This window comes from Echeneis naucrates, chromosome 5, assembly GCF_900963305.1.
Source record: "Echeneis naucrates chromosome 5, fEcheNa1.1, whole genome shotgun sequence".
NCBI classification, from domain to species: Eukaryota; Metazoa; Chordata; class Actinopteri; order Carangiformes; family Echeneidae; genus Echeneis; species Echeneis naucrates.
Genome location: NC_042515.1, coordinates 1,617,994 through 1,645,108, shown reverse-complemented (window position 1 = coordinate 1,645,108; position 27,115 = coordinate 1,617,994). Strand labels below are relative to the sequence as shown.

The window sequence follows — 27,115 nt, the reverse complement described above, 5'->3', positions numbered from 1 at the left end:
GTGTGTGTGTGTGTGTGTGTGTGTGTGTGTGTGTGTGTGTGTGTGTGAGAGAGCTGGCTCTTAAGGTGGAATGGGGAGATTGAAAGCAGACTATACACTCTGATCTGCTGATGTTGAGTGAGTAGATGCTGTGATTGGCCATTCGGCCCAGATCAGAGAGATTTACAACTTGTTGGTTCTGTTTGATCGAATTAGTAACACACACACACACACACACACACACCATGTTGACTGTGAAGTAAACTCACCTCTCCCCCCCCCCCCCCCCCCCCCCCCCCCCCCCCCTCCCTTTAGACTACACCTACTTCTACAAGGGGAAGGACTACTGGAAGTTTGACAACCAGAAGCTGACAGTGGAGCCCGGCTACCCGAAGTCCATCCTGCGTGACTGGATGGGCTGCGACCAGTCTGAGATGGAGCGCTCGGGTGGCAGCGGTAACCGCGGCGACCGCCAGCTGCCCCTGGACGACGTGGACATCATGGTGACCATCAACGACGCGCCCACTACGGTCAACGCCATCGCCGTGGTGATCCCGTGCATCCTGTCGCTGTGCATCCTGGTGCTGGTCTACACCATCTTTCAGTTTAAGAACAAAGGGGTGCAGCAGAACAACATGGCTCAGCACTACTACAAATACCCCGTCCAGGAGTGGGTATGACAGGCGTCTGTCCTGCCGAGAGGTCAAAGGTCACGGACTGAGCCTTCCTCATGTTGTTAGCGAGCTAATGGTGGCTAAGGGGACAATGGAAAGTCAACCCCAGAGACGCTAATTGGCCAAGTAGGGACTCGTGCCTGTCGTGATTCAAGCACTTCAGTGTAAAACAGAAAGATACAAAAGATTTTGTCAGGACAAACAACAACAACAACAACAAGATGCATTAACACTCCAGGATGATCTGCTTAGCCCCAAGAACACGTTAACAGCAGACGCTCATCTGACTCAGCTGACAGTGATGTGAGGTCTCATGACCACAGCTGAACTTTGACCAATTCAACAACACAACTCTCCTTCTCAGTGAAAATAAAAAGACAGAGGAAGAGGAGCAGAGTAAGATCCTCTAAGCCAGACACCACTTGTAACAACACGTGAACTACTTCAACTATCAAGTCAGATGAAATTTAATGAAAAAAAAAAAGAGAGAAACAAAAAAAGAAATAAATGTAGGTAGAAAGGCCATAAAAAGAAAACCAAGGATCTCTCTTTGGATTACTGAGTTTAGTTTCTTTCTTTTCGGTTGTGTGGAGATGTAGAACAGTCAAAGAGGACCTTTTTCTCTCTTTTCTCACCAAACACAGCAAGAACATCCTCAACACCATCAAGTCAGTCCTTTGTCAACTTTAAAAATGTGGGAAAACAAAAAAAAGGATGTCGCTCTACCCAGCTCGGAATGGTTAGTTCTAACGTAGAATAGCGAGTCATCGGCGTAGAGTGACAGAATAAAAAACATCTCATATTTAACGCACCAAGCCGACCTTAGTGCCGACGCTCCGTTTGAACATCCTTCACAGTAAAAAGAGTTGTTTTCCAGCAGAAACAGGCGAGCACCTTTCACACCTTTTGAGACGTTTCAGTTATTCTACAGAAAGTCGTGACGTCACCATGAAAATGACACTTTTAGAACAACATCTGTGTTTATATCAAATGTGTGACAGGAAGTCATAAAAGGTTTCTAATCATTTTATTCATTTCTATTTATACATTTTAAATCGATTCTACAGTTAAGTCTACATGTGTATTTCTACTTCAGTATTTTTAATTGCAGCTTTTAGCGGTTTAAGAACTTCCAGGTTTTAACTTTTTCTTAGTTGTCGGCTTTGAGAAAAGAGGAAGCGAAGGGATGTCAGGGTTTGAATAGAGGGATGAGGAGTCAGGAATGGAGGAACGGGGGGGTGAAGGTATTAGCATGCTGGCTGTGGAGCAGCAACATCGACCAGCCTTAATGAAGTTACTCCTGTTCAGAGAGCTCTAATCGGAGCCACTCGCCCTCCACACCCCTTCGCTTTAATCCCACTGTCCTCCCTGTATTTTCTCACTGTCCTCTTGTTATCTCCTCCTCATCCATCTAGCCTCTCATTTCTCCATCGATTTAACCCCCCGTGGCGCTCTCCCTCTTTACTTACCTCCTTTTTTCTTTGGGTTAACCTCCCACAGGTTTTTATTTAGTGTTTTCAGTAACACAGTGTGGTAATCAGGTCCGGTCACGATCCGGCTGCTTTCCTCCTTATTATTATTTTTTTTTATTAACGTGTTTTTATTGTGAAAACTGAGGAGTTCGTCTCCGGTTTAGTGCCAAATTTTCTCCTTATCTCTGGCTCCACATCGTCAGCTCAGACAGATATTTTTTCGGCACAATCGAACATGCTGCGACACGTTTGCAGAAAATGAGTTAAAATGCGTCATCGATGATCGTTGATAGGATGAATGCATTTCTTAGACACGACTCCTTGATATTTACATCCAGTCAAGGTTTTTAACAACAATGACCTTGAAATTTTTACATGAAATACATTTGATTTCAAAGATGTAATGAAACAAGCTTTCCAGAAAATTAGATAGCGATTATTTACTAAGAGCATGTGACAGGATTTCCTACGTATTTATATTCTTATGTTATATATTTATTCTAGGACGTTGGTGTTTACTGCTCTGTTGAAAAGTTTTATTAGACTGATAAAAGTGTGGAGGGAGGCAACTAATCAAGACTTTTTCCTGCTGTGTGGAAAAAAAGGGGCCTTTGAGAAATGATCAAAACCTGATTTAACCCAAACACCTGAAGTGAATAGAAATAGAAAAATGTGTGGCTGACTTCCTGTTTGCGCAGTAATTCATAAGACCTGATTGGTGCAGAGCGGCCAAATCCTGAAGATCACCAGATTCTGATCTCCTGAAGCAGCCGCTTTGTTTAAACACACAACTCCTCATTTAAATGTCATTAGCCGCTTAATGTGACTCATAACGGCTCATTCGGAGGCCGCTGATCTCCTCAAAGGGGTTTTTAAGTCCCCCGTCTCCAACCTACGACCTCAGTCAGAACCGTAGAAGTGAGGCACTCTGGATTATTAGGAAGCGTTTTATTCCAACACATTAGCTATCGAGTTTTATCTCCTCTAAAGAGTCTATAACTGAGCTGTCTGTGTGTACATGCACCTCCAAATGCGCAGTAATAATACAGCAGCTCTTCGCCTTGTTCTCATTCCCCCGGCCTCGTACCTTTTTCACCAACCGCTCTGTCCTGCAGTAATTGAATGTGTCCTCGCTGCGTATCCCCACAATTACTCTCCGCCATCGAGAGCAGTTCAGCACACGCAGCATTCAGCACAAATCGATGCCGTTCAGCATCCTGCGGCGGCAATTTTTGACTCTGCGCAAACCGTGTATTTGTTTCCTCAGAGAGGAGAACCAAGACATTCTGCCGCGCTTCACCTTCACGTCCGTGTACAGTTAACTGACTCTCTGCTGACGTGGGGGGATGTAAGTCTGCGGAAAACATGAATGTCAATCTGAAGAAAATTGCCTGCTGGACCACTTTGTTTTTCTGTTCGTGCTTTCTGGAGGGAAACAGTCTGAACGGAGCTCACTGATCAAAATTTAAGGAGTGAAATGAAGCAGATAATCAGCATTTGTAATTGAATGAAAATGTCAAACTCATATCTCTAAAAAACATCTTTTACAACCACGAAAGGCAAAAAAAATCACATTTTAAGAACCTGGAAACCGACAATGTTTGACATGTGTGGCTGAAAACTAAAATTAGGGCGTTATCTAACGAATCATTTGAGCTCTGAACACAAATTTTCAGCTTTTACATGACGGAGGGAGGAAAACCTCCGGGTGATAAATCTGCTCAGTAACTGACTGACCTGCGCTGCTGCCATGTTGAGCTTTTGTTGATTGTCTTCCTGTTTATTTCCCAGCAGAAACAGGGGGGGTCGGTATAATGTGATGGTTGTGTTGTTGAGGTGTTCGCTGGCCGACTTTGTAAATGATTGTTGAGGGTTTGTCATCAGTGAAATGTTTCGTTATGGCTGTGGTTTAATGCCAACGGGGAAGTTGTCGTGTTTTTCGTCAAGCTAATGAGGGGTGTCCATCCCACTCCTGACATTAATACCTTCTCCTGATTTCTCTCGCTCTCATCGGTGCTGACGGAGGTGAAAGCTGCTGCCGAGGCTGCGTTTCACTTTTTAAAACTGTCTTCACTGCTACGTTTACACTTTTTGTGTTGTGTGGTACTAAAAGACGGAGACGGAGAAACAGCGAGCGTCAAATGATCTGTTCTGTCCTCCTCTAAATGGGAGCGTTGTTTAAAAATCAGGAAAACGTTTACTGAGCTAATCGACCAATGGAGAAGGAGGGACATTTTCCCATAGGCTTCAAGTCTTTACAGCCAGTGGAGTCGCCCCCTGATGGTCAGTAGATAGCATGAAGGCTCAAGGCTCTTCAGCATCGATTTCACTTTTCGGACTTCAGTGGAGTCGATCTGCTTCCTGTTTACACACATGCTCAGTGGCGTGTGCGAGATCGTCTCTGTGAAGACGCGGCGGCGTGGGCGTGGCCCGGGAGCACGTGAAGGTTGATTCCTAACATCAGGGTTTCTGTCAGGTCCTTCACAGTAGCAGAGGTGCAGGCGGATTAAACTCGTCGGAGGATTAAGTGCCTTGCTTCGGGGCACTTCAGCTGTAGCTGCTGACGTTGAGATTTTTGAGTTGAGTGGCAACTCTCTCTTGGTTGGCTGCTTGATTTTTTTTTTTTTTTTTTTTCCGCTGCCCCGATGACGATGAATGACTCCTGCTCTCACATCACCCCCATCAGGTCACAGTGTCCGATTGAGGACGAGTAATGCAGATTTGAGATTTGAGTTGACAGAAAGGAGGCGGGGCGGGGGGCGGGGCGATAAGACATCAGCTTCCATCACGTATTACCTGATAAACAAGGAAAACAGGCGTACTCAGATGTTCTGTGGGACGACACCCCCTCGTTCTTCAGTCTGTATATATAGCAGTTTACAAAGTGCAGTGTTTTTCAGCAGATGTCTGTTTGTGAAACGGTCGCAGGTTACTTGAAGACAACAAGAAAAAGTGTTTGCATTGTCTCTTCTTCATATTACTTATGGAAACACACGTGAAGACAAAATATATGTACATGAGATTTTCAGACTGTCGGTCCGCCGCGCAGTTTCTGTTTGAAAGTTTATTTATTCAAATGTACTTTTTCGCCCGAGGGCGAAGGGTCCTCTGATCGTCTGTCGTGCACAGACCTGGGACAAACCGAGACACTGAGTCATCGCTGGAAAACGTTTCTCAGAGTCACTTCCCTCCCTCCTCCGTCTGCCGCCTTCAGCAGAGGAAGGAGGGAAAGTCTGGACAGGGAAGGACTCGGTGACGTCATCAGCTGTCGCCTTGTCCCAGGTCTGGTGACGCTCTTGGAGTTTGGACAACAGTGAGTTGCCTTTAAAAGTAGACTTAGTTATCGGATTGTGCCACTTCCAAACCGGCCGACCTGTTCTAGAGATGGAACGACTGAATCACAATTATTTCCGTGATGCTACTCAATTAGCTAACTGGTTAGCCGTCTCTGACTGAATTTTACAGTGTGCAGTGGCCAAATGTACAATTCAACTAATCTGGATAAGTACAGCTAATAAATGAGAGTTTTTCTGCTCTGTAAGATTAACATGGCACTTACAGGATTATTTTTCTGATCTGGTCTCCTGAGCAGGGCGACAGGAACAGCTTTCGCTGCAAGTGATGGGGATGTGTGTAGAATTGTGTGGAAACACAATCCAGAGTTTAAGTTAACATCTACACAAACTCCTCTAAGTGTGAGTTCTTATCCGTTAGTTTCAAAAATGATCAAAATTCATGTGCGACATTTTATTATATTAGTTTAGATTGTGTTCACATGGAGGGTTTGTGTTTTTTCATCAAACCTGAGAGCCGCCTGCTTTCCTAATGTGTCTGCACCAAATGTAATGAAGCTGCTGTCTTCCTCTAAATCTTTTAGAGGGAAGAGGCGGAGGGTTTGCTTCCCCATCACTTCCACTGAAAGAGGCAGCCATTTGTTTAAAGGTCCCTGAAGTTGATTATTAATCAGCTTTACGTATTCATTCTGTGAAAAGAGCAAATTATGGACAAATTGATGAAAGTCAGTACTTAAACACTGGACCTTTAAATTAATCATTTCTGTAGCTTTGTGATGTCACACCCACAGTCTCCGCCCTCAGCCACACCTCCCAAATGGCCAAACTGGACCCGCCAATTCAAATTGAAGAAATTAGAAAGTTTTTTTTTTTTTTTGTGGATCAGCAAGAAAACTGTCGGGCCGATGAAAAGAGGGGAACAGATGGCTGGCTGACCGGCTGTACCTGGAGCTCCAGAGGGAGGAGCGTAAAATCCCAAGCATTTTGGATTTCAGCCCTTCAAAATAAAACACAGGAAACATATCAAATATGGGACCTTTAAATAAATCTGTTTCTAAATAGTTTCAAAACAGGAATAAACCCGAAACTCTCTTGAACCGTGCACAGGTTTGTTCAGATTGCTGCCTCGTGATTACATTTTTTTCTGTCTCATAACAAATTCCACATTAACAATATTAAAAAAAAAAAAAAAAAACGTCTCTGGCCAACGCTGCCGTGAGTTTGGAGTGTGGCTTCACGTGGCTAAGTCTTCCTTTAACTTGCCTGTTGTTGCCTTTAATTTCTAATGTTCTCTTTTCTTAAAAAATAAATAAATAAATAAATAATATCCGTAGGTGAATAAAAACATATCAGCGGTAGTCTGGACAGACTTTTTGAGGTAACGAGATATATTGAAGTTCTTTGGACATTATCACATCTGCTACTGAGACTACTCGTAGGGAGATTTTATCAGATATAGCTTTAAGAGAGATTCAATTCAGTTAGTTTTTCTTATGAAGATGTTTTCTGTAAATACATGATCTTTTTCTTTGGTTTTTGGGTTTTTTGACTAAAAATGGGTTGATTATAAAACCAAAATAAAAAAAATCTGATCTCGGCTCACTTCTTTACATGCAAACTTATGCACCCTTTTTTTTATAGAGTCATCATGTCGTCGGATATCAAATATCAGCTCGTGTAAATAAAAAAGACCAACCACGGCTTTTTTCTTTTAAAGTTTTGTATTTTTGTTTCTCTCCATATAATTTCAAATGATCATTCTTTGCACATGATGTTTCTCTTACGATGCTTACATTAGGCATGTTTACTGAAATGAGAAAATCGTTTAATTTCTAATGACCAGAGAAAGATTTATTTAAGACGTTCACTGATGGGAAAAGAAAGGTTTTTCTTCTTTGGGGTTTTCTTTTTTGTCAGATTTTACCGTCCCATGACAGTTATATCCAAATAACACAAAGTTCTGTTAACAATGAAATGTCAATAAAAGTGAAAACTTCATTGTCTAACACTCGTTTTTCATTGTATGGTGAACATTTGTCCGTTTCTACAAATATGGTACTGTTAGCATTAACCTTCATTTCATAGTTTCATAGCTGCAAATGAATTTCTGGGTGCCATAGAGATGATGTGTCGAATAAATCCACCAGATGTGAACAACAGAGCTGCATTCTTTGGATCTGCATGCAGCTCATCTGGTCATACTCAGTGTGAGAAACGGCCTGCTCAGGTGATGGCACCGGACAAACAGGCTGTTAATACTGACATCGTCCAAAAGCCTTTTCATTTCATGGCAGTTTAATGTGTTTGATGGCGTTTTCATTTATCGTGGATCATTTCCTCAGACTTTATGGTCGCTAATATAATCGTTCTAAATGGATCTCAGTGTCAACACCTGCCAGAGCTAAAGGCGCCCTGCGGAGGTGTTTGTTCTGTCAGGGTCTGCACATGGACAAGAACACACAAGTCAAATGTTAAAAATGAAGAAAAAAAAAAACGAATCTATAAATAAATTCGTGAAAGCTTGCACTGATTTTTTTATGCATTTCCACACTTCACTTTCTCCACATGTTCATTCGGACAGCAGGATGAAACTTCAGGTTTGTGTGCAGGCTTCCTGTTACTTTCACTGCAGCAGTAGCACATTTGTGTTAAATTTACAGGAAGCAACAAGAAAAAGAAACATCTTTACTGTTTCGCTCCAAACACAGTTCTTTTACTGCCGGATCACGACGGGTAGTTTTTGACTTGAAGAGCATCAGTCCTGTTTTATCTGGTGAGAGGACTAGCTCAGGCTAAATTCAGCTACTGATTCAGGCTACTGAACCAGAACCAGCTCAGTACCAGTTGGTGCAGGAGATCATGAAACACATGTTGTCCACCTGCTTGTTTCCCATCCTGCACTGGGGCAGCTCTGTCGGGGCATCTGTGGAGGAAAAGAACGAATAAATGTTTTTGTGAAATCTATCAATTGTAACAATCAATCATCAGCAATCAACTACTGGCTATATAAAGAAGCGTCATAATCAGAAAAAAGTGAATTATCATCAAAGTTTGAAAAGGGAAATGATTAGTCTGCAGAAAACACCAAAGTCTAAACGAATGAAGCGATCTCAGCAGAATTTTTCAGATTTTATTGACTTCCTGGCTGAACGTGGCCTCCAGAATCCTCCACATCTGCAGCTCCAGTATAAACTCAGCTGCCTCCTGACTCTGGGAAACTTCTACTTTTTGTTTATATTTTCTTGCCTATATATTATATATTTTATTGCCTTCTGTTCACCTGCACCAGTACCGTCCCCACAGAGTACCCACCCCAACCTGGTCCGCTCTGCCAACAAAGCGGTGGCATTTACCTTCCATCCCCGAAGCGTCCGTGCTGCTGGACTCCTGGTGGTTTTCAGTCTGGTCCTCCGTCTCCTCAGCGCTCCTGTCGCAGCTCTGGCCTCCTCCCATCGTCCACGCAGAAGGTGACACCTGAGCGAAAACACACACAGTGTCATCGGATCCGGCTTTAGCCCCGCCCACCTCAGCTGGCAGGTGAGTGAGCAGAGAACCTCGTTGAAGACATGAGCCATGTTAAACACAAAGACTGTGAACATGTGGAGGTTTTCAGAAACAGGCTGGAATGATTTTCCTTATTTCTTATCTGGATGTTTCTGCGTTCGCTCTGAATGACTCAGCATCAAATCAGACCGTTTACTTCGAGCAGAAACGCTGACTGCTGATGATTCCAACAAGACTTCAACAGTCGAACGATTAAAGAATAATTCATTCATATTTATTCCAGAAAACGGCATTGTTTTATTACCGAATCTCCAAAATGACCAAATCCAACGTTGAATGTTTCCTCCAACACTGAACTAGAAAAACTCGCACACAAAAATCCTGCTACCAGAAACAGAGACGACAAAACTGAATGTGGATTCATCCGCCGCTGAAAATAATCCCCAATAAATTAACACGTTTTTCTTTTTTAAATTACAATTTCCCACTCAGAGTTTTCTCTCTGAAGGTCCTGGTTGGGTCCCCGGCCTGGGGCCTCCAAAGACGTCCTGTTTGGGTTCATTGGTGACTCTAAACTGTCTTAGTGGTTGTTGGTCTGTCCGGGGTGACCCCGCCCCTCGCCCAGAGTGAGCCGGGACTGACCCTGTGACCCGGAAATGGAAGATGAGTGGGTGGGATATAAATAGACTCTCTACAGTCAAATCAGATGAAGAGTCAGGTTTGATCACGATGCCTTCAAGCTCCACAGGTGGACGAGCTGGATGCATTTAGACGTGAGAGATGTGGCGGGAGGTGAAATGGGATAAAGAGCGGCGGAGGAGGGGGGAGCAGGATCACAGCGTCTCTAAATCCAGTCCAGAGCGATCTGTCCTGGACGCCAATCCAATCAAACACAACACAATCAGCTCGGCAGACACAGCTGATGGAATCACTTCGCTCTGCTTAACGTATTACACGATCGCCGTGCGAGCCGTGAGAGCTTTCCCGGCGGTCTGTAATGCATGCTGGGAAATTACACGCATGTGATTTTCTCAGGACAAATGGAAACACGGAGCGCATTGATTATTTCTTATTTATTCTACAGAGGACAAATCAATGGAAAGGATGTGACTGATTGTTTTGTCCTGATCAAACATTACAAACCCGAAGAGATTCAGCTTGTAGTGATATAAATGTAATGGCCATTGACTAAAAGATTTCTTTTTTGTCAATCAACTAATCCAAAGCCTCCGAACCTAATGATAATGTGATTATCAATTAATCTTCTGATTAGTCTGTTTGCTGAAGAGAACTGTGTCATCGATAATGTTCCAAAATGATCAAATGACCAGTGACCTCAGGGGCAGGCTCCCAGGGTTCGAACGGAGGTTTTCAGGCGTTCAGAAGGAAAACGCAGAAATTAAAGCTGTCGACTCAATCAAATTTAGATTTTCCTGTCTTGACTCCAAACGTGAGCCAGAAGCTCGTAAGGCGGACAAAGCGCTGCTGAAGATTTCCACACTGCCCGGCCCGATTTTATTCACAGCACAGTGACGAATGGAGATCGTAACGGCGGGGTCAATAAGCTGGAGGAAGTAATGGGCGGCGGTGAAGTGGGGAGCACGCCTTTTAAAATGAAAAATTAACTGCCTCTCAGACCTGTAACGGCCTCGCTGCCCTGAACCACCCGCCAATGACGTGATCATTTTCACATAAAACTTAATTATGGGCCTCAGCTCTGGTCCGGACCTAGATATGACATCAGAGGTGGGGGGTGGCGGGGTCCAATGGCGCCTGAGGGGTGAGGTCTACCTCAGGTGGTCTTCAGCGTGGACGGACTATCGGGAAACGGGGCCCCCACCACCAACCTCAGACCGAAGGTCTGCTTGGTTTTTGTGTGTGTTTGTGGTCATTTTGAGTAATTGTGTGTGTGTGTGTATTTCTTTGGTTACTTTTATGCTCCTCGTAGTATTTGTGTTCATTTTGAATCATTTTATGTATCTTTGTAGTCACTCTGGGTGTGATAATTGTGGTAATTGTTTGTTTGTTCTGCGATAATTGTGAGTCTCTCTGTAGTAATTGTGTGTATCTTCATGGTCACTTTGAGACTTTTTATACTAATCTCGTGTATTGCTTTGCTTATTTTGAGTTTTTGTGTGTGTGTGTGTGTGTGCTAAATGTGTGTATTTGTGTTGTCTATTGTGCATTGTGAACAGATTTTTATTTCCTGGCACGTTTATTCATCCGTCCACTTGGAAGAGCTCGGCGTCATTTGTTTTTAGAACTGTGGGGCTCATTGATTTTCATTTAAATACGCAGGATTGATCCGTGAGTTGTCTCCCTGCAGCCTTCGTCTGTGTGCTGCTGAGCAATTGCACGACGGGTTGTGTTAATAAATTGATCTCCAGGGACGGACGGTGTGCCGGTTTCTGTGAAGAATAAAAGATAAGGTCTGTTGGATTTCTGTTGGTGTTATTTTAGCTTATTTCATCGGGGTGAGGCTGTTTAAACGGTGCAGATGAGTTGATCTGAGCTACACATGCTTCATTCATGAACTTAAGAGCGTCTCCGTTGGCGGCCGCCTCACTTCCCCCCCACCGGCTGTCTGTGCAGCAACAATCAGAGCAGAGAGAGAGAGCCGAGCTAAATATAGCTCCTCTCTCTTTCTCCCAAATATTTTGTTTTGACTCGTACGTCTCCTTGTCTCCGTCGACTCAACGCTAAACCTCGGCGTGGAGCTGCCGAGGGTCACTTTGGCCACTTCCTTCCTTGGAGGTTTGGTAGTTTGATTCCTGATGGGAAACCTCTGCTGACGGGAGAATGGATAAATCTTTGGCTTCCACTGTTTGATTTCCTTTTCCTTCAGCAAATGAAGCACTTTAGTCATGAGTGGGCTTCACAGGGAGGATATAATTAAGACAAATAACCAGCAGCACACACACCAGCTGATTAATTACACCCTATCTGCATTATTGATTCAATTTAAGAGAGAGAGTCTGGATCAGCGTTATTCCTCCGCTTTAAGAAATAGGCCGCACTAAATCAGCTCTGCAGCCTTTAAAGTGAGCAGCCTCCAAATGAGTAATTATTAGAGTATAGACAGAAAAGCTATGATCCAAAAACTGATTCTCAAAGCAGATACAACAGCTGCTGCTTTTAGCTTCTCTCGTTATTTTTATACTTTATTTAGCTGCTTAAATTCAGATTATTCCTGTTAGTGTGGTTTCTCCATCATGATCATTTTAACAATAATAATGATAATAACAGAGGAGGCCTTTGGATGGCTGAAGGTTGATTAGTGTTTTTATTTAAACATCACGTTGTGTCTAAATTATCTTTCTGACAAACACACACCAGGTTTCCTGAATAGAGCAGCCATGTTTACAGCAGTCAGAGCTCCCCCCACAGACAGAGGTGTGTGTGTTGTGTGTCTGTGTGTGTGTAACAGCAGCATAAATTCATTTTATCCCACCTAATCGACCCCCACGCAGCCTGCGGGCTCCGTCCGTCTCTGTCGGCCGCCGGATCCGATCAGTCTGCGGTGTTTCCAGGCAGAGTGTCCGGCGGAGGCGGCGGAGCGGCCCGCTGCTCAGCTCCTCTGAGGCGGGGAGAGGACCCACTCTGACCGGAAAAAATAAGATAAAACTACAACTGTAGTTATCAGAGCGGACACTAGAGTCCGAGTCCGTGTGGAAACTGAACAGAATAATTTATTAAAGAGACGTTCAGAATCAGCAGATTCTATAAAAGAACTACAGAAATAACTAAAAACACTGAATGTTTCCATCTTTTCCTGAAGCAGAGACGCGCTGATTGGCTGTGACATCACACACCAGAGCCAATAGGAGCGCCCGATGTAGAGACGTGACTCCAGACTCTCGTTCGTTTCGTCCAGGTCTCCTTCTCTGGGAGCCCTTTAAATGTTTGAGAAAACGAAGACTGAAGAATCGATTTATGGTTTAGTTGTTCATAGTAAAATACTAAAATAAAAATAAATAAAATAGCTGACGTCCTGTTTTTCCTTCTCCGTAAACTGAGCATGGATCCGGCTTCAGGTGATGTTGGTGATGTTCATGGATGTTCTTAAAAACACTTTTTCCTGAACAGCATGTGAAGTTGATGTTTGTGGATCCAACAGAAGCTGCTGCTGATTGACTGTGAGGCAGAAATTCAGAGAGGAGTGGGACTTCTTTCTTTTTTCCTCTCACCCGATCTCCCTCCTCTAACCCCCCCTCCCCTCCCCACCTGCTGCAGTGACGTCACACAGGTGGCGAGCTAATAGAAGTGTCAACAAACAATGCGTCACACGGAGGGGCCGACCTGATTGGCCCAGAGTGTGTGCTGCACGAAGACAGGAAGAGGAAAGCGGCGGCTGCAGTTGCTATGCAGGTTATTGAGGAGGGACGGTACTTTGGAGTTTTTATTTTATTTATTATTATTATTTATTATTTTTTTTATGTTGTAGTCTTTGTGGCTCGTGCACGAGCATTGGGTGCACGCGCAACAAGCAGCATGAAAATATACCGATGGACACAAATCAGGAAGTCTCACTTTGGTTTCTATCAGAAGTCCTCCACATAATTGATAAAATCTAAAAATCATATAAGATATAATAAAACAAACTCTTTAATTTGAGAGCACTTCTTATAAAAACCTGATAAAGCAGCGAAATAAAACGTACAAGCTGCATCAAGCAGAAAGCAGGACAAAAATACAGTCTAAGTGTTCCCCTGGAAATCAGCTGTATTTTTAATTCCAATTTAACATTCAGCTTCGAACTATGTTACTAATTGTGTAGCTTTCAAGAATAAAAGCTATAAAGCAGGTTTTGTGCACATGCAGCTCATCGATCCAGTACATTTAAAAAGTAAATTATTATGAATTTTTTATTCATCAACATCAGTTTCAAACAAACAGGTATCATTGTTAACAGATGTTAAAAACAGGACAAATAAATAATTTAGGGTTACACAATTTTCACCGTGAGATTTAACGAGGAATTATTAAATTAAAACAAATTTTTAAAAATTCTAAGTGATAGAATTTTTTTAAAGAGTCTTGGTGGAATTAAAGATGGTTTGATCAAAATATGTCGCGTTAGTTCATATCTAAAATAAATAAATCAAATAAAATTTCAATAAAAAGGTTAATGTCGCTTAATGATCTGCTGTGTGACGTCGCCGACGTCTTTACGTCACCGTGAGGCGGAAGTGAGCACGTGGGGTCGAAGGGAAACACCACGCTCGTTTGGAGGCCGCTGAGAAAAAGGTTATCCGGTAATATTTTCTCTTTTCTGTCGTTTTTAGTTTTGATTTCCAGACAAACTTCACCGACTGTGGTTGGAAGCTGCTTACCGGACAAAGGTCACTAAGAAAGGGAGCTCTTTTTTTGTTGTGTCCGGCCGCTGGGCGGCTAACCGGTTAGCTCGTTAGTTTTAGCCTGCTAGCTGTAAATAAGGCGACGAGCAGGTTGTTTATTTTATTTGATCCCTACTTTAATCTGTGTCTTTCTTTTTTCTGTCAGCAGTTTGAAGATCAGAAGTGAAGCCTCCTCTCCGACATCATGGCCGTCCGAGCGGCGTTTGAGAAAAACAACGAAATCGGCTGCTTCGCCAAACTGACCAACACCTACTGCCTGGTGGCCATCGGAGGCTCCGAGAACTTCTACAGGTGAGACCGGGGACCGGTGGACCAGAGAGGTACCTGTCTGGCCCGGGACAGACTGGACCGGACCAGACCTGAACCTCTCTGACCTGGGACAGACCGGACCGGACCAGACCTGAACCTGTCAGACCTGGGACAGACCGGACCGGACCAGACCTGAACCTCTCTGACCTGGGACAGATGAACCAGACTTTAACCTGCCTGACCTGGGACAGACTGGACCGGACCGGACCTGAACCTGTCAGACCTGGGACAGGTGAACCAGACTTTAACCTGCCTGACCTGGGACAGACTGGACCGGACCGGACCAGACCTGAACCTCTCTGACCTGGGACAGACCGGACCGGACCAGACCTGAACCTGTCAGACCTGGGACAGGTGAACCAGACTTTAACCTGTCTGACCTGGGACAGACTGGACCGGACCAGACCTGAACCTCTCAGACCTGGGACAGGTGGACCAGACTTTGACCTGTCTGACCCGGGTCAGAACCTGCAAAACCAGAATTTCATCTTAAGAGTGACTGACAGATGTTTTCCTTCAGAACCTGCACACAACAAAACGCTGTGATGGTATAAAACAGGTTGAGAAGCATTTCCCTTTTCATCTGACATCCCCCGTCTGTTATTCCACTGAGCGGTCGTAAAGCTGCAGATGCTGGAAAGCGTCCTGATAAATAAATTGATTTGAACTGAACTGCAGTTAGAGCGACGTATGTTAAAAGTTTCTGTAAGGTGAAGTTCATTTTCAGAAATGAAATGAATTCCTCTGCACAGATGAACAAACATAAGAACAACAGGATTACTGAATATGGAAATAAAAATTAAGCTTTATTGTGAAGATTCAGCGACGCTGAGTTTGTTTGTGTGTCTGCAGCGTGTTTGAGGGGGAACTGTCAGAAACCATCCCAGTGGTTCACGCGTCCATAGCAGGTTGTCGCATCATTGGAAGGATGTGTGTTGGTGAGCGACAAACACACTCAGACACACACATCATCTGGAAATCTGTTGTATGATATTGATCCTTTTGCTCTCGGATCCCTGAATCTGCTCCCCTCACTCATGGCGCTCTGCTGTCGTGTCGTCCGTGTTCGTCATGTGACCAGGAAACCGCCATGGTCTCTTGGTTCCCACCAACACGACGGACCAGGAGCTGCAACACATCAGAAACTCTCTGCCAGACACCGTGAAGATCCAGAGAGTGGAGGAGAGGCTGTCGGCCCTCGGCAACGTCATCGCCTGCAACGACTACGTGGCGCTGGTCCACCCCGACCTCGACAGGGTGAGTCTCACACACACACACACACACACTGATCAATGTTTTGTCCTTAATAATGTAAAATATAAAATGTGTCCAGGTTTCATTTGGGATCACAAAACTCCTTAAATGAAGGTTTTCCCTTAAGCCTGAGTTAAAGGTTCCTTCCATTAAAAACTGAAAGAAGTCGCACAAAAACCTTAAGTCTCATTGACGTTCCCTTAAATTGGTCACTGAACTATTTAAGAGTTTCTCCTTTTCTTAAGTTTTTCCTCAATGAATCACTCGTAGCAGCCAGTTACCTGCAGTCCATCTTTTCTTTTTGTGGTTGCTGAGCTGTTTTTGGAAGTGTGACTGTTTTTCATCTCGTCATGAGTTTCTGGAGATAAATGAGCACACGAAGAAGAGTAGGAGGATCTGAAGGACTGTTAACGATGAGAGACGGATCCTGATGAAGCTGTACGGTTTAATTGTAAGTTTCTACGAGGAGATTAAAGTCTCCTCAGAACAAACCATGTGAGTGGTCTCCATGGAGACACCTCTATTTCAAATTCAGGAAATTGTTTATTTGTCCAAAATAGACCAACTGCAAGAGTATCACACTGAAGAAGAAAAGTGAAGGTGTTTTATCATGTGATAATTTTTATTCATCTCACTGATCTGACCGTGTTGCAGCTCAAACAGTAAACTAATCCTCCGGTCTTTAGTCCGGACTGTGGACTTGAAACAACGTGGATGTCAGGTCTGCTGTGGATTTATGCAGCGTGAGGAGTTAGAGGATCTGAGAGGAGGCAGAGCCAGAGATCCAGGGGTCTGAGAGTGATCAATAAAATCTTGGACTGAAGTCTCAACCAAACAGGAAGAAGCACTTTTACAAATCAGCAGCGCTCTGAGAGGGAATAATCTGGTTTAACCTCCGCTCTGATCAGGAACCATAAATGGGATCAGAACTTCAGTTATAAGTTGGAGAAAGTTACAGGTTCTCTGGCAGGTGCAGGAAATCCAGATCAGATCTCCAGCTCAGTGTCATGAAGTGTGTCCTCCCCCTGCAGGAGACAGAGGAGATCCTCGCAGACAGCCTGAAGGTGGAGGTTTTCCGTCAGACGGTCGCAGAGCACGTCCTTGTCGGCTCGTACTGCGCCTTCAGTAACCAGGGAGGTCTGGTCCACCCGAAGACGTCCATAGAAGATCAGGACGAGCTGTCGTCTCTGCTCCAGGTCCCTCTGGTGGTGAGTGTCCCCTTCTGTCTTTGAACAAATCCAACTGAACGCAGCTTCAACCAGAGCAGGCCGTGAATCAGATAGATGTGTTGGAATGTCAAAGTTAGAAAAGTTAGAATTTGATGTTGAAATATCTGATTATTCATCAACGTCACAGAACTTCTGGACCATCAGGACTGAGAAGGTCTCTGAGTTTGTGTGTCTGTACGGCTGTCGTTTTTCCATCTTATTAACGGACCAGGTTTCAGATCAGAGTCCGCCAGCTGCCTTTTGTAGCGTTTTGACATGTTAATGAAGCCGACTTCCTGTCCAGGCCGGTACAGTGAACCGGGGCAGCGAGGTCATCGCGGCGGGGATGGTGGTCAACGACTGGTGTGCGTTCTGCGGCCTGGACACGACCAGCACGGAGCTGTCCGTCATCGAGAGCGTCTTCAGACTCAGCGACACGGCGCAGCCCTCGGCCATCGCCACCAGCATGAGGGACTCGCTGATTGACAGGTGAACACACACCATTCGTGCTTTAAATCCGGAAAGTCGACTGTCAACTTCATTCTGATGTCATAATGTTCAGTAAAAACACATCATGGGCTGATCTTCATCAGCCGTTGGTGGTTCCAGTAATTGTAGAACAGGAAGAACCTCGGACCAGATTAGATGGTTCTGGTTTTGATAGACGGGCGGGCTTTACTTCTGATCTTCCTCTGGCTGGTGATTCACGTTTAAATCGTCGTGCCTTCCTTTTCCTGTTTCCCCTCAGCATGGCGTAAGCATCCCCTGCCATTCGCTGCTGCCGCCGCCGACATGGATCTCTGCTGCAGGTCACCTGGTCTCACACGCACACGTGAAACCACCAGGCGGTTTCTCTGATCACACCCCCCCCCCCCCCCTTCAACACAACGCGGCTCACTTAAATCTTTTATTGGTGGTTGTTCTTCACAGCAGAGACCGTCAGTGAGAAAGATGTTAGTTCGTAGTTTGTTTGAACCTGAAGGTCTCAAAGGTTTTCTCCTCCAAAATCAAAATCAACACCGATTTAATTCCTGTCACTGTTTCGTTAAAATGAGCCCAAACTGTCGGAGGAATCTGAACCAGAATCAGCTTCAGCAGCGGATGGAAAAATGATGACGTCTCCGCAGCAGAAAACTTCTCACCACTGCCAAACTGTCGTCATCATCATCACCATCACCTGAGGCATGAAGAATGGAGTCAAAGGTGTTAACTCCTCTGTGGATGTTTGTTGTGTAAAATAAAATAGATCATCTTTTTATCTGTTTGGTCTTTTTTTTGTTAGTCAGAGCTGCTTGTTTATTGAAAAGAAAAAAATGACAACTATCATCATCATTATTATTATACAACTATATTATATCATGCAGGTGACTTTCACATCTGAAAACCATGTTTCAGGCTCTGATTTCATTTATTAGTGAAGTGAATAATTTTAGCCTAATTAAAAATAATTAAAACTTTACTATATATTTAAACTGAAGAAATAAAAAGACATAAAGAAGAGGAAAAAGTCAAAAATGAAACATGATGGAAAGAAAATACTTGCATCCAAGCCGAAGTTGTAAATGAGTTCACACGTATAAAATAAAGGTGTGGAGCGTAACGCACAGAGAAACACAGCTTTGTGTTTGTAGAAATTTTCATTTAACTGAATTCAGGAACTGACCTTTAAAGTGAATCCTTAAGAAAGCAGTTTGACCTGAGAGCAACAGGAAGTGATTTTTTTAAAGCATAAACGAGGCTGACCTTTTAAATCTGCCTTTAATTGAATTTTCTCTATTTATATGTATGAAGATACTTGGATACACTTCAATCATCTGGTTCTGGTTCTGTTCTTCTTGTTTACATGACCTAAGCCTTTATAATTTCATCCTTAGTTTTTTCTCATTCATTTTTCAATATCTATTTTTAATTTAGTCTTTCAGGTTTCCTCTGTGCAGATTTAAATGGATGACAAACGCATTAATGTTTCCTCACTTCCGTCTGCTGTGTTGCTTTTTTCCACAGTTCCTTTTTATTCTGCAGAGCACTTTGTGTAACAACAGACTGATTGGTGTTTAGTGTCATCTGCTGGAAACATGAGACAAAGCAGCTGACACACAAAAACACTTTGTCATCATGAACGACAAGAAAAAACATCTTAAAGGCAACTTCTCTTTTTTTTTTTATTATTGGCAAATGCTTTGAATAAGGTTGTAGCAATGCGTCTATGTACATCCCTCCGAACAGACAATATCAGAAAGCCTAAAGAAAACACACACACTTTGTAATACAGCTGGATTATATGATCGTTTATACGCACACCGTGTTTTTGTTTGTTTCAAACATACACATACACTTATTTTCAGTTTTTGGTTTTGGGAAACATCGAAAAAGACTTGGAATTTTTTTTTTCTAAATAAAACAATACAGTTATATCTATAGCATAAAATCAATATACATTTATTTAAAAAAAAGAAACATGCAACATTTGTAGTGCGTCATCACTTTTTTTTTGTCTATAAAGTCGTATTAAACCAAGGCAGACAGACGGACAGACAGAGCAGCAGCTCTACAGAAGAGGAGCAGATACAAAAAGAAGATTATTATATAGATACAGTTCCTTTCTAAAAACAAACCTCTACGCCAAACTCTGGTTTATATTTGTATTAATTTATGTGCAAAAGAAGCTCATTCATTTCCTACATTAAATACATTTTTTTATGTCTTAATGCTCGACTCTATGCTACCATGACACACGTGGCACACTTACAAGCTCTGTAATGCTTCACCCCCCCGACAGTGGAGGATAGACCTGATCCCGGCAGAGACCTGGATCATTCTGGTTTCCCTCCCCACCCCCCCCGTCTTGTTTTCCCCCTGTGGGGACGGTGTTCTCCTCCTGCCCCCCCCACACACACTCAGATTCACTATCTGCCCATCCTAAATTAGTGTTTTTAATTCTACACAATCCTTCCGGAGGGAGAACAAGCCGGGCGGGAATCCACAGTGTGTCCCTCGTGTTTTCATTCAAATCCACCTGATTGGCTGTTTATGACGTTAAAGGGTGGTGGGGGGGGTATTGTGCTTATGGGACAAAAAAAAAAAAAAAAAAACTTTAGTCTGTGAATAACGTGGACTGGATGTAGCAGTGTGAGGCTACATTTAGTTTCTATCAGTGGCTTTACGGAGGAAGAGGAGGAGGAGAGCAGCTGAGACAGATGAGCGTCTCCCAAAACCTGCTCGGGCTGGTAAAGGGATAAATATTGCACATGTGGAAAAAGACTGAATGCTAATAAGTCGAGCGGGATCTCGGTCGTCTGGAGCCTGATTGTCAGCGACTCTGCAGCCAGTTGAGCTTCAGGCTGACGGTAAATGTATGATTAAAACAAACTCACAACTATCATTAGAACACAAAGTCAACTACAACTAACATATCAAACAAAGGTACAGGAATTAAAAATAAACTACAACATGAGTTTAAAAAAGTTTAAACAATCACTACAGGACTGATCTTGGAGATTCTACGGCTGCGGTTGGAAAGATGACAATAATATAAACTGACAGCAGATACTTACGACCTTTAACCCTTTTAACCTGTTACATCACCAAGTTACATCCTGAACTCTGACTGGCTCCAACTGACCACCTGCTTTCAAGTGTGGCTTGTCTAAAAAGTGTGTGTGTGTGTGTGTGTGTGTGGATGAAGGTCAAATCAATCATAATGATTTTGTGGAAGTCTCCAAACTCCCAGAGTCATCGGCTGCTTCCTCTCACCCTTTCAAATTAAGAGGCCACAGTCTGTGTGCGACCAAAAGCAGACTGGGAGATAAAATAAAAGCGCTCAGAGGCATCACAGCTTCAACATGCTGGATGTCCTCTGGCTTTTCTAGCTAGTGTTGTGTTTACTGACCGATATGAGAAAGGTGCTTCACTGTGACGGTGGGGGGGGGGGGGGTCGCGGGGTGTCCCACATGGATGCTAACGGACTGGTGCTACTTGGGTCTGCAATGCAACAAAAAGGAGAGGATGATGGGGTTTGGTGGTTTCTGGTCAGTTTGACACCACAAACCTCCTGTTTGCCCCACAAGCCCCCCCATTTGACTCCCCCATCCCCCGTCCTCCTCTCCCTCCTAGCAGCCGAAGGTCTCCTGGGAGGCGTAGACCATGTAGAGGAAGCCGTCCTCGTCTCTCTCCTGCTCGTAGATCTCAGAGATGGGGGTGGACACCGACACCATGCTGTGCTGGTTGACCAGCAGGAAGAAGGCCTGCGTGGGGTTCAGCTGCAGCCGGCGCCTGGGGGGGGGGTGAGATCCATCGGTTCATGAGTCACTCATCGCAGCTTCAGCAACTTAAACCCAAATGAGACACCTCAACCATCAGGTTCCCTCAAAGCTGCATTTTGTTACTTTCAACTAATTTTTTTTTAATGATCAGCAATTTCTTAACAACTGGAGAAGATTTGCAGGCTGACCAAAATGTAATACTTTTCTAATAAACTATTATTATTATCAGACATCTGATAATGTAAATAATAACATAAACATCAGAGCAGCAACCTGCCGATGAAAATGAGGACGAGAAAAAAAAAGAATGGCCAAGCTTCCATTATTTCAGCGATGCCCTACGGAGGAAAACCGTCCGTTTCATGTTCAGTCTCTCAGGATGTTTTTAGCTCTCTCTGGATGTCTCCTACTCCTCTCTCCTAACTTTCCACCCTTCCCTCCACCGCTGCCTTCAGTTCTGGGTCAGCGCTCATCATTTCTAAAGATGGATGAGCAATGCGCCGACCGTTTCAAATGCAAATGACCCGAGATGGATGCACAGACGACGAACCTTTCGTGTACCTAATTTACACAACCATCAGCACAGACGTATGAAAGTATGTCTGGTCCTGATCTGCTGGGTTTGACGCAGTGCTTGTAAACAAACTCGCCAGCTGCTGGCTCAGCAACACATGAACTCCAAATATAAACCACATACCTCAGTGGACCTATACTGGTATCCAGTTCAGGAACCTAGATGGCCTGCTGTGAGTGTTCAAGTGGAGGCTTTAAAACGTGAGTGTGTGTGTTTACCTGATGATCTTGACCAGCTCGCTCATGTTGACGTGGTCGGGGACCAGGAACTTGGTCTTGTCCAGAACGGGCAGCTGCTTCTCTCCCTTGTATCGTTCAATGATCACCTGCAGCATCAATTCATTCAAAATGAGCATTTTGTGTAACATTTATTCAGATTCACGTTTCATGTCATTGTGGCTGAAGTCATTTTCCCATAGACGTCAATACAATCTGACTTCCTTTTAGACCAGCGGAGACGCCCACTGATGGTCACTAGGCTGAAGGTTTAAGACTGAGTTCACTACTGATTGTAGTCTATGGGAAAATGTCCCTCCTCCTCCTCAGTAAACGTTTTCCTGATGAGTCTCTAGTTTACAGTCTTCAATGAAACGTAATGAATTTTTAAATGATGAATTTTGAGTCAAATGGACCAGAAAACAGCAAGGGAGGCACGAAGCAATATCTGGAACAGGTGGTGTGAAAAACTTTCACACCACCACCTCTCTGGCCTTACAAAAGTGTGTGTGGAGGGAAAAAGCAGCAGCGTTGGATGTGGTTGTGCAGCAGCTGGTGGCACAGCTGGTTTCCAGAAAATATCAGCAGATTGTGGATGAAGACACTTCAGGAACAAAACCTCAAAGCACTCCTGACCTGACCATCACTGACAATCTATGGGCCAAAAATGCTTCAGAATTTGAAATTCATCAATCAGGAGCGGAAAAAGTCTGATCTGCTAATAAGCTGTGACGTCTCTTCTTTACTAACGTCTTACTCCAGAGATTACATTCACATTTATTTCAATTCTACTTCAGCAACAACTGTGGTGTTAAAGTACTTTTAACCTAGTACTCCACATTCCTGCAGTACTTCTACTATACACTTTGCTTCTGTTTAACTGGTAAGGGAAGTATTTCACTTTTTATTCCACTTGATATTTAAGATACAGAATTGCATTAATAATACTATACTGTCACATCATAGGCTCGTATAAAACTTCATTGATCCCAACTGGCTCGTTCACAGGCTGGCCAGCAGTGAGTCATTAAAAATACATCAGCTGTTGCTCTGTGGCTGATTGATCGTTGTCATTTTAGTGTCTAAAGATTCAGCTGTGCTGCTCAGGGAAGAAGCAGCAGAGATTTGTTTTCCTCTCTGTGATTTGTACAAATATGTTATCACTCTTTCTTGCCTGTTCTTAAGATGGCACTTCTTTCTTCACCCTGTTTTTGGTCTTTATGCTAAACTATGCTAACCAGTTAGCCAGTTCCCCGATGAGCTGATGATTTAGAGTCATCATCCCATCCACTGAAGAAACCAAACCATTTTACTACGAACTGTCAGACGATTAGAGGCCTCTTTTGCTTTGTTATTTCTGCCTCCAGGAGAACACTTGCACTTTCACACACAGATTCTTGAGACTGCACTGTGGGTGTATTAAGTGTAATAAAGTGTGTTGTGTGCTGAAATCAGCAGCTTACAGGGATCTTGTTTGGGTGCTGTTCACGGATCTGCTGGACCTCTTTGCACCGGTCAGCTGTGGGGAGCAAATGACACAAATCATAAACATGTAAAACTCAAAATTACACACTTTCAAATCATCTTTAATACATATTAAGCTGTTTACAAGGCCAGATGCTTTATTTTTAAGACTCCCTTCAACCATTATCCTCAGATGATGAATAAATACTCTCTGGTTTGGCCTGTTTGCCCAAATTCATCTTTGGCAGCTTGGTTTGGTTTCTGTCAATTTTTGAGTCCAGACACAGATTGACTCTTTAATGGTGGCTGGTCCTGCTGCCTACAGAACATTTCTTGTGTCCATGTTATCCACGGCCTGCCTGCTCTGAGAAAAGGAGGAATGGACCGTTTGTTGTCGTCTCTGATCTGTGATGGTTGGTGCGTCCTCACAACACACTTCCTCCTCCTGGATGTCTTAACTTCATCTTACTCATCTGATTTACTGTGTGAACACCGTGACAGAACACAGCTCCCCGGGAGATTTATTCATCAGGATCCAGTACACTTGTGATGCACACAACTAAACATGCAGTAAAATAACCAGCTCCTCTTTTGAGAGGACTCATTTTGCATGTGTCACCACTTTACCTATGATTTGTGTACGTGTGAATGTGTTTTCCTGTGCTTTGTCAAGTCTATACTGCCTCACTATCTACTTTAACAAGTCCTACTGGCATTTAAAGCAGCCTACTGCCCCAATTCTGGGGGAAAAAAACCTCACTTATTTTTTAAATACTGGCTGGGTTCAAAGCTCAGAGAGGACTGAGGAGCAACAGAGACGTGTGAATGGTTTCTTTGTTTAGGTCCCAGCGATGGGAACGGTCTGTGCTAATGTCTAGAATATATGACTATTTGTTAAAAGATGCGATTGGTTAGCTGCAGATCAGATTTAAATGCTATCACAAGTGACATGATAACGCACAATGGCTACACTAACTCAGACTATGAGGACTTTACAAGAGCTTTATAAGCAAATCCAACAAAGCCAAACTAAGTTTTTCCATCTTTTCCATGCCTCTGTGCATGGACAGATTATGCAATAGACAGTCTGGGCTCCTCCCTTACCAGCATAGGGGCCGTCATTTGGCATCAAATTACAGCATAAATCACCAAACACGTGTTCTGGGATAATGTGTCAGCACATGTTGTTTTTCCTTTGAGCAAACACGCAAATGTTGACTGCTTCTGTCGCTGGAGCTATCTGATCCAGTTGTATAAAAGCTGGTCATGTCAGGCCAGACTAGCTTCAAGGGCTGATGAAGCTAAATGTGACAGTGACCCAGATGGTTCACAAACACACACCGAGACATCCACAATTTAAAAGAATAACAATAGAAGGCAGACACGAACGTTACACTGCTGATATTTACTCTTAATTCCGCTCTGTATTTCACTTATTATCAAATCTGAAAGAAATATAACACCAGTCCGACACCCCCAGGGAGACTGAGGCTGAGATGAGACATAAAAACCAATTAAATCATCTATTAGAATAAAAAAAACAGACTGGTAAACATGTAAATAAACACACTTGTTGGCTAGCTAGGTGGCTAACAGGCCGGCTAACTACAGCTGTTAGCAGGTTAGCTAACGTTAGCACCGAAGCACAAACCGTCGCGGCGGGTTTGTCTTACCGAAAGTCCTCCTCTGTTTGAAGGGCCGGTCGGACGGCATGTCTGTCGGTGTTATTGTACGGTTATAACCGGGGGGTGGACGCGCACTGCGGCCGGGACACGGCAGGGAGACAGCTGAGGTTCGGCTGCGGCTCGTCGGTGCTCCTTCTCCGGTCAGTCTGAAGGGAGACGGCTCCGACAACAGAGAGGGCGACCAGGCCATGACGTCACCCGCTGCTCTTAAAGGGGCCGCACACCCGTTCTTACTCCGTTATTATCATGTAATACAGTTCAATGTTCAACAACATAATATCATATACAATAAAATAAATTAAAATAATATAACACGATATAATATAATAACCTACTCTTTATGAAGAATGCTAATATTTTAAATCATAATTTGACTCAGAATGACCTTAAAGACATGAAAAAGACAGTACACAACCAGAAATGTTAGACATTTAGAATTACAAACAACTCGTTAATCCTTTATAACTATACTATTATTATAAAGTCATAATTCCTATAGATGGTTAGTGTTAGGTGAAGGTATTCAGTAACTGAGGACCAAAGCCTCTGTAAGAAGAGTGTTATCAGTGTTTTCTTTAATCGGATAAAACACACTAAAGGACTTCAAATTCGACATGGAGTGACCCAAAAGACACACGATGACCTCAAAGAGGGAAGAACGATGCAATACACATGGGACAAATATCATCAAGTGATACAAAATGATCACCCAGAGCCCCAAAGTGACAAAAACGGCTGATACAGTCATAAAACTGACCAAAATGAGACATAATGACACAAAATATACAAAAATGTCTCATATGAAAACAGCGGCACGAACTTAAAGACACACAAAGTAATTAGAAAATATGAACAACAGACGATACAAAGACCTAAAAGAGATGAAAAATTACAATAAAGCTACATGCTACAACAACAAACACAACACAATCTGACCAGCAGGTGCTTTTCTGAACTCCACTGGTGGAAAATCCAAATCTACTGGAGACTTTTTATCTCTCAGCTGCAAGAGATTGATTGTTTTTCACTCTTTGGGCGTCACGTTATGGATCTTTCACAGTGACAGAGGTGGTCCACAGGGCACAGACCATAATTACCTGGAGTGAGTTATACAATGGTTTAGTGCTCCCTGTTGAGGGTATCCAAAGTCTTATAGATTAGGGTGAGAAAGTCAAGTCATTGTAGTTAGCTACCAGCTAAGTGCAATAAAGGGTGAAAAACACCTGTGATATAAATTTGTTGGAACATGTGACAACTTAGATTTTAGTGTCTGATAGCATCTTTGCACACAGATACTTAGAATATTGTGGATTAGGACTGTTGGAGCCGCACTCAGGTGGAGGCCGCACAGGTGATGTCCATTTGGGAAAAACAACAAACAGTTTAGGATTCTTCAAGCACAGATCTGTGGACCGTTGTTCATTTGACTTTGTGGAGATTTTATTTGGAGAGACAAACATCGCACACTTCAGTCAGGTGAGGACTAAATGATGATGAAACAAGGTGCGTGTCTGGACTTTGTATGGTTTGTCTTCCTGTTAACCAATAAAAGCTCCATTGAAGACAGTCACTTCAGGGATTATACGTTTATTAGTAGGCCAAAACTCCAAATACAGCAAATCCTCACATTTAGTTTGTGTTTGATGAATCTGCTAATGAGTTTTCTCACTTACAGAAATCAATAAGTTCACTGTGAAATGTCAGTGTGTTTGTGTTTACCATGTGTCCTCCTGCCCTCAGAAAATAAACACAGAATAAAAAAATCAATAGTTTAGTCACTATTCAGTTTGAGTACTGAAGGTCTAGAGAAACAAAATCAGATATCTGGATGTCTGAATATAACATGATTCTTTGAAAATATGTCA

The 27,115-nt window shown here is 43.3% G+C and overlaps 3 protein-coding genes and 1 long non-coding RNA gene across 6 annotated transcripts in view; 2 read left to right on the top strand and 2 right to left on the bottom strand.

Annotated features, from left to right (window-relative positions):
* mmp24 (matrix metallopeptidase 24) overlaps positions 1-7,424 on the top strand; it is a 50,403-nt gene extending 42,979 nt beyond the window's left edge. Inside the window, exon 10 of the mRNA XM_029502112.1 lies at positions 295-7,424. Coding sequence (XP_029357972.1) covers positions 295-659 — 365 coding nt within the window. The 3' untranslated portion in view covers positions 660-7,424. The remainder of the gene's footprint in view (positions 1-294) is intronic.
* Positions 7,128-12,508, bottom strand: LOC115043553 (uncharacterized). Its single transcript, XR_003840735.1, has 3 exons — positions 12,374-12,508; positions 8,772-8,892; positions 7,128-8,341 (listed from the first exon to the last, which is right to left on the bottom strand). It is a non-coding gene; the product is annotated as an uncharacterized LOC115043553 (long non-coding RNA).
* Positions 12,509-14,101: 1,593 nt separating this feature from the next.
* On the top strand, positions 14,102-18,308 carry eif6 (eukaryotic translation initiation factor 6). 3 transcript variants are annotated; one of them, XM_029502037.1, is made up of 7 exons: positions 14,102-14,177; positions 14,425-14,570; positions 15,441-15,526; positions 15,670-15,845; positions 16,874-17,050; positions 17,355-17,539; positions 17,799-18,308. In XM_029502037.1, exons 2-7 carry the CDS (start codon positions 14,464-14,466, stop codon positions 17,806-17,808), a joined length of 741 nt encoding a protein of 246 aa, XP_029357897.1. In that variant the 5' UTR covers positions 14,102-14,177; positions 14,425-14,463; the 3' UTR covers positions 17,809-18,308. The 3 variants fall into 3 exon arrangements, with proteins under 3 accessions (XP_029357897.1, XP_029357896.1, XP_029357898.1); XM_029502036.1 differs by having other exon boundaries at positions 14,105-14,177; positions 14,428-14,570; XM_029502038.1 differs by having other exon boundaries at positions 14,107-14,169; positions 14,428-14,570.
* Positions 18,309-19,198: 890 nt separating this feature from the next.
* Positions 19,199-25,398, bottom strand: map1lc3a (microtubule-associated protein 1 light chain 3 alpha). Its single transcript, XM_029502292.1, has 4 exons — positions 25,239-25,398; positions 23,565-23,620; positions 22,105-22,211; positions 19,199-21,322 (listed from the first exon to the last, which is right to left on the bottom strand). The coding sequence occupies exons 1-4, from the start codon at positions 25,276-25,278 to the stop codon at positions 21,160-21,162; spliced, it is 366 nt and encodes a 121-aa protein (XP_029358152.1). The 5' UTR covers positions 25,279-25,398; the 3' UTR covers positions 19,199-21,159.
* Between the last annotated feature and the right edge of the window lie 1,717 nt (positions 25,399-27,115).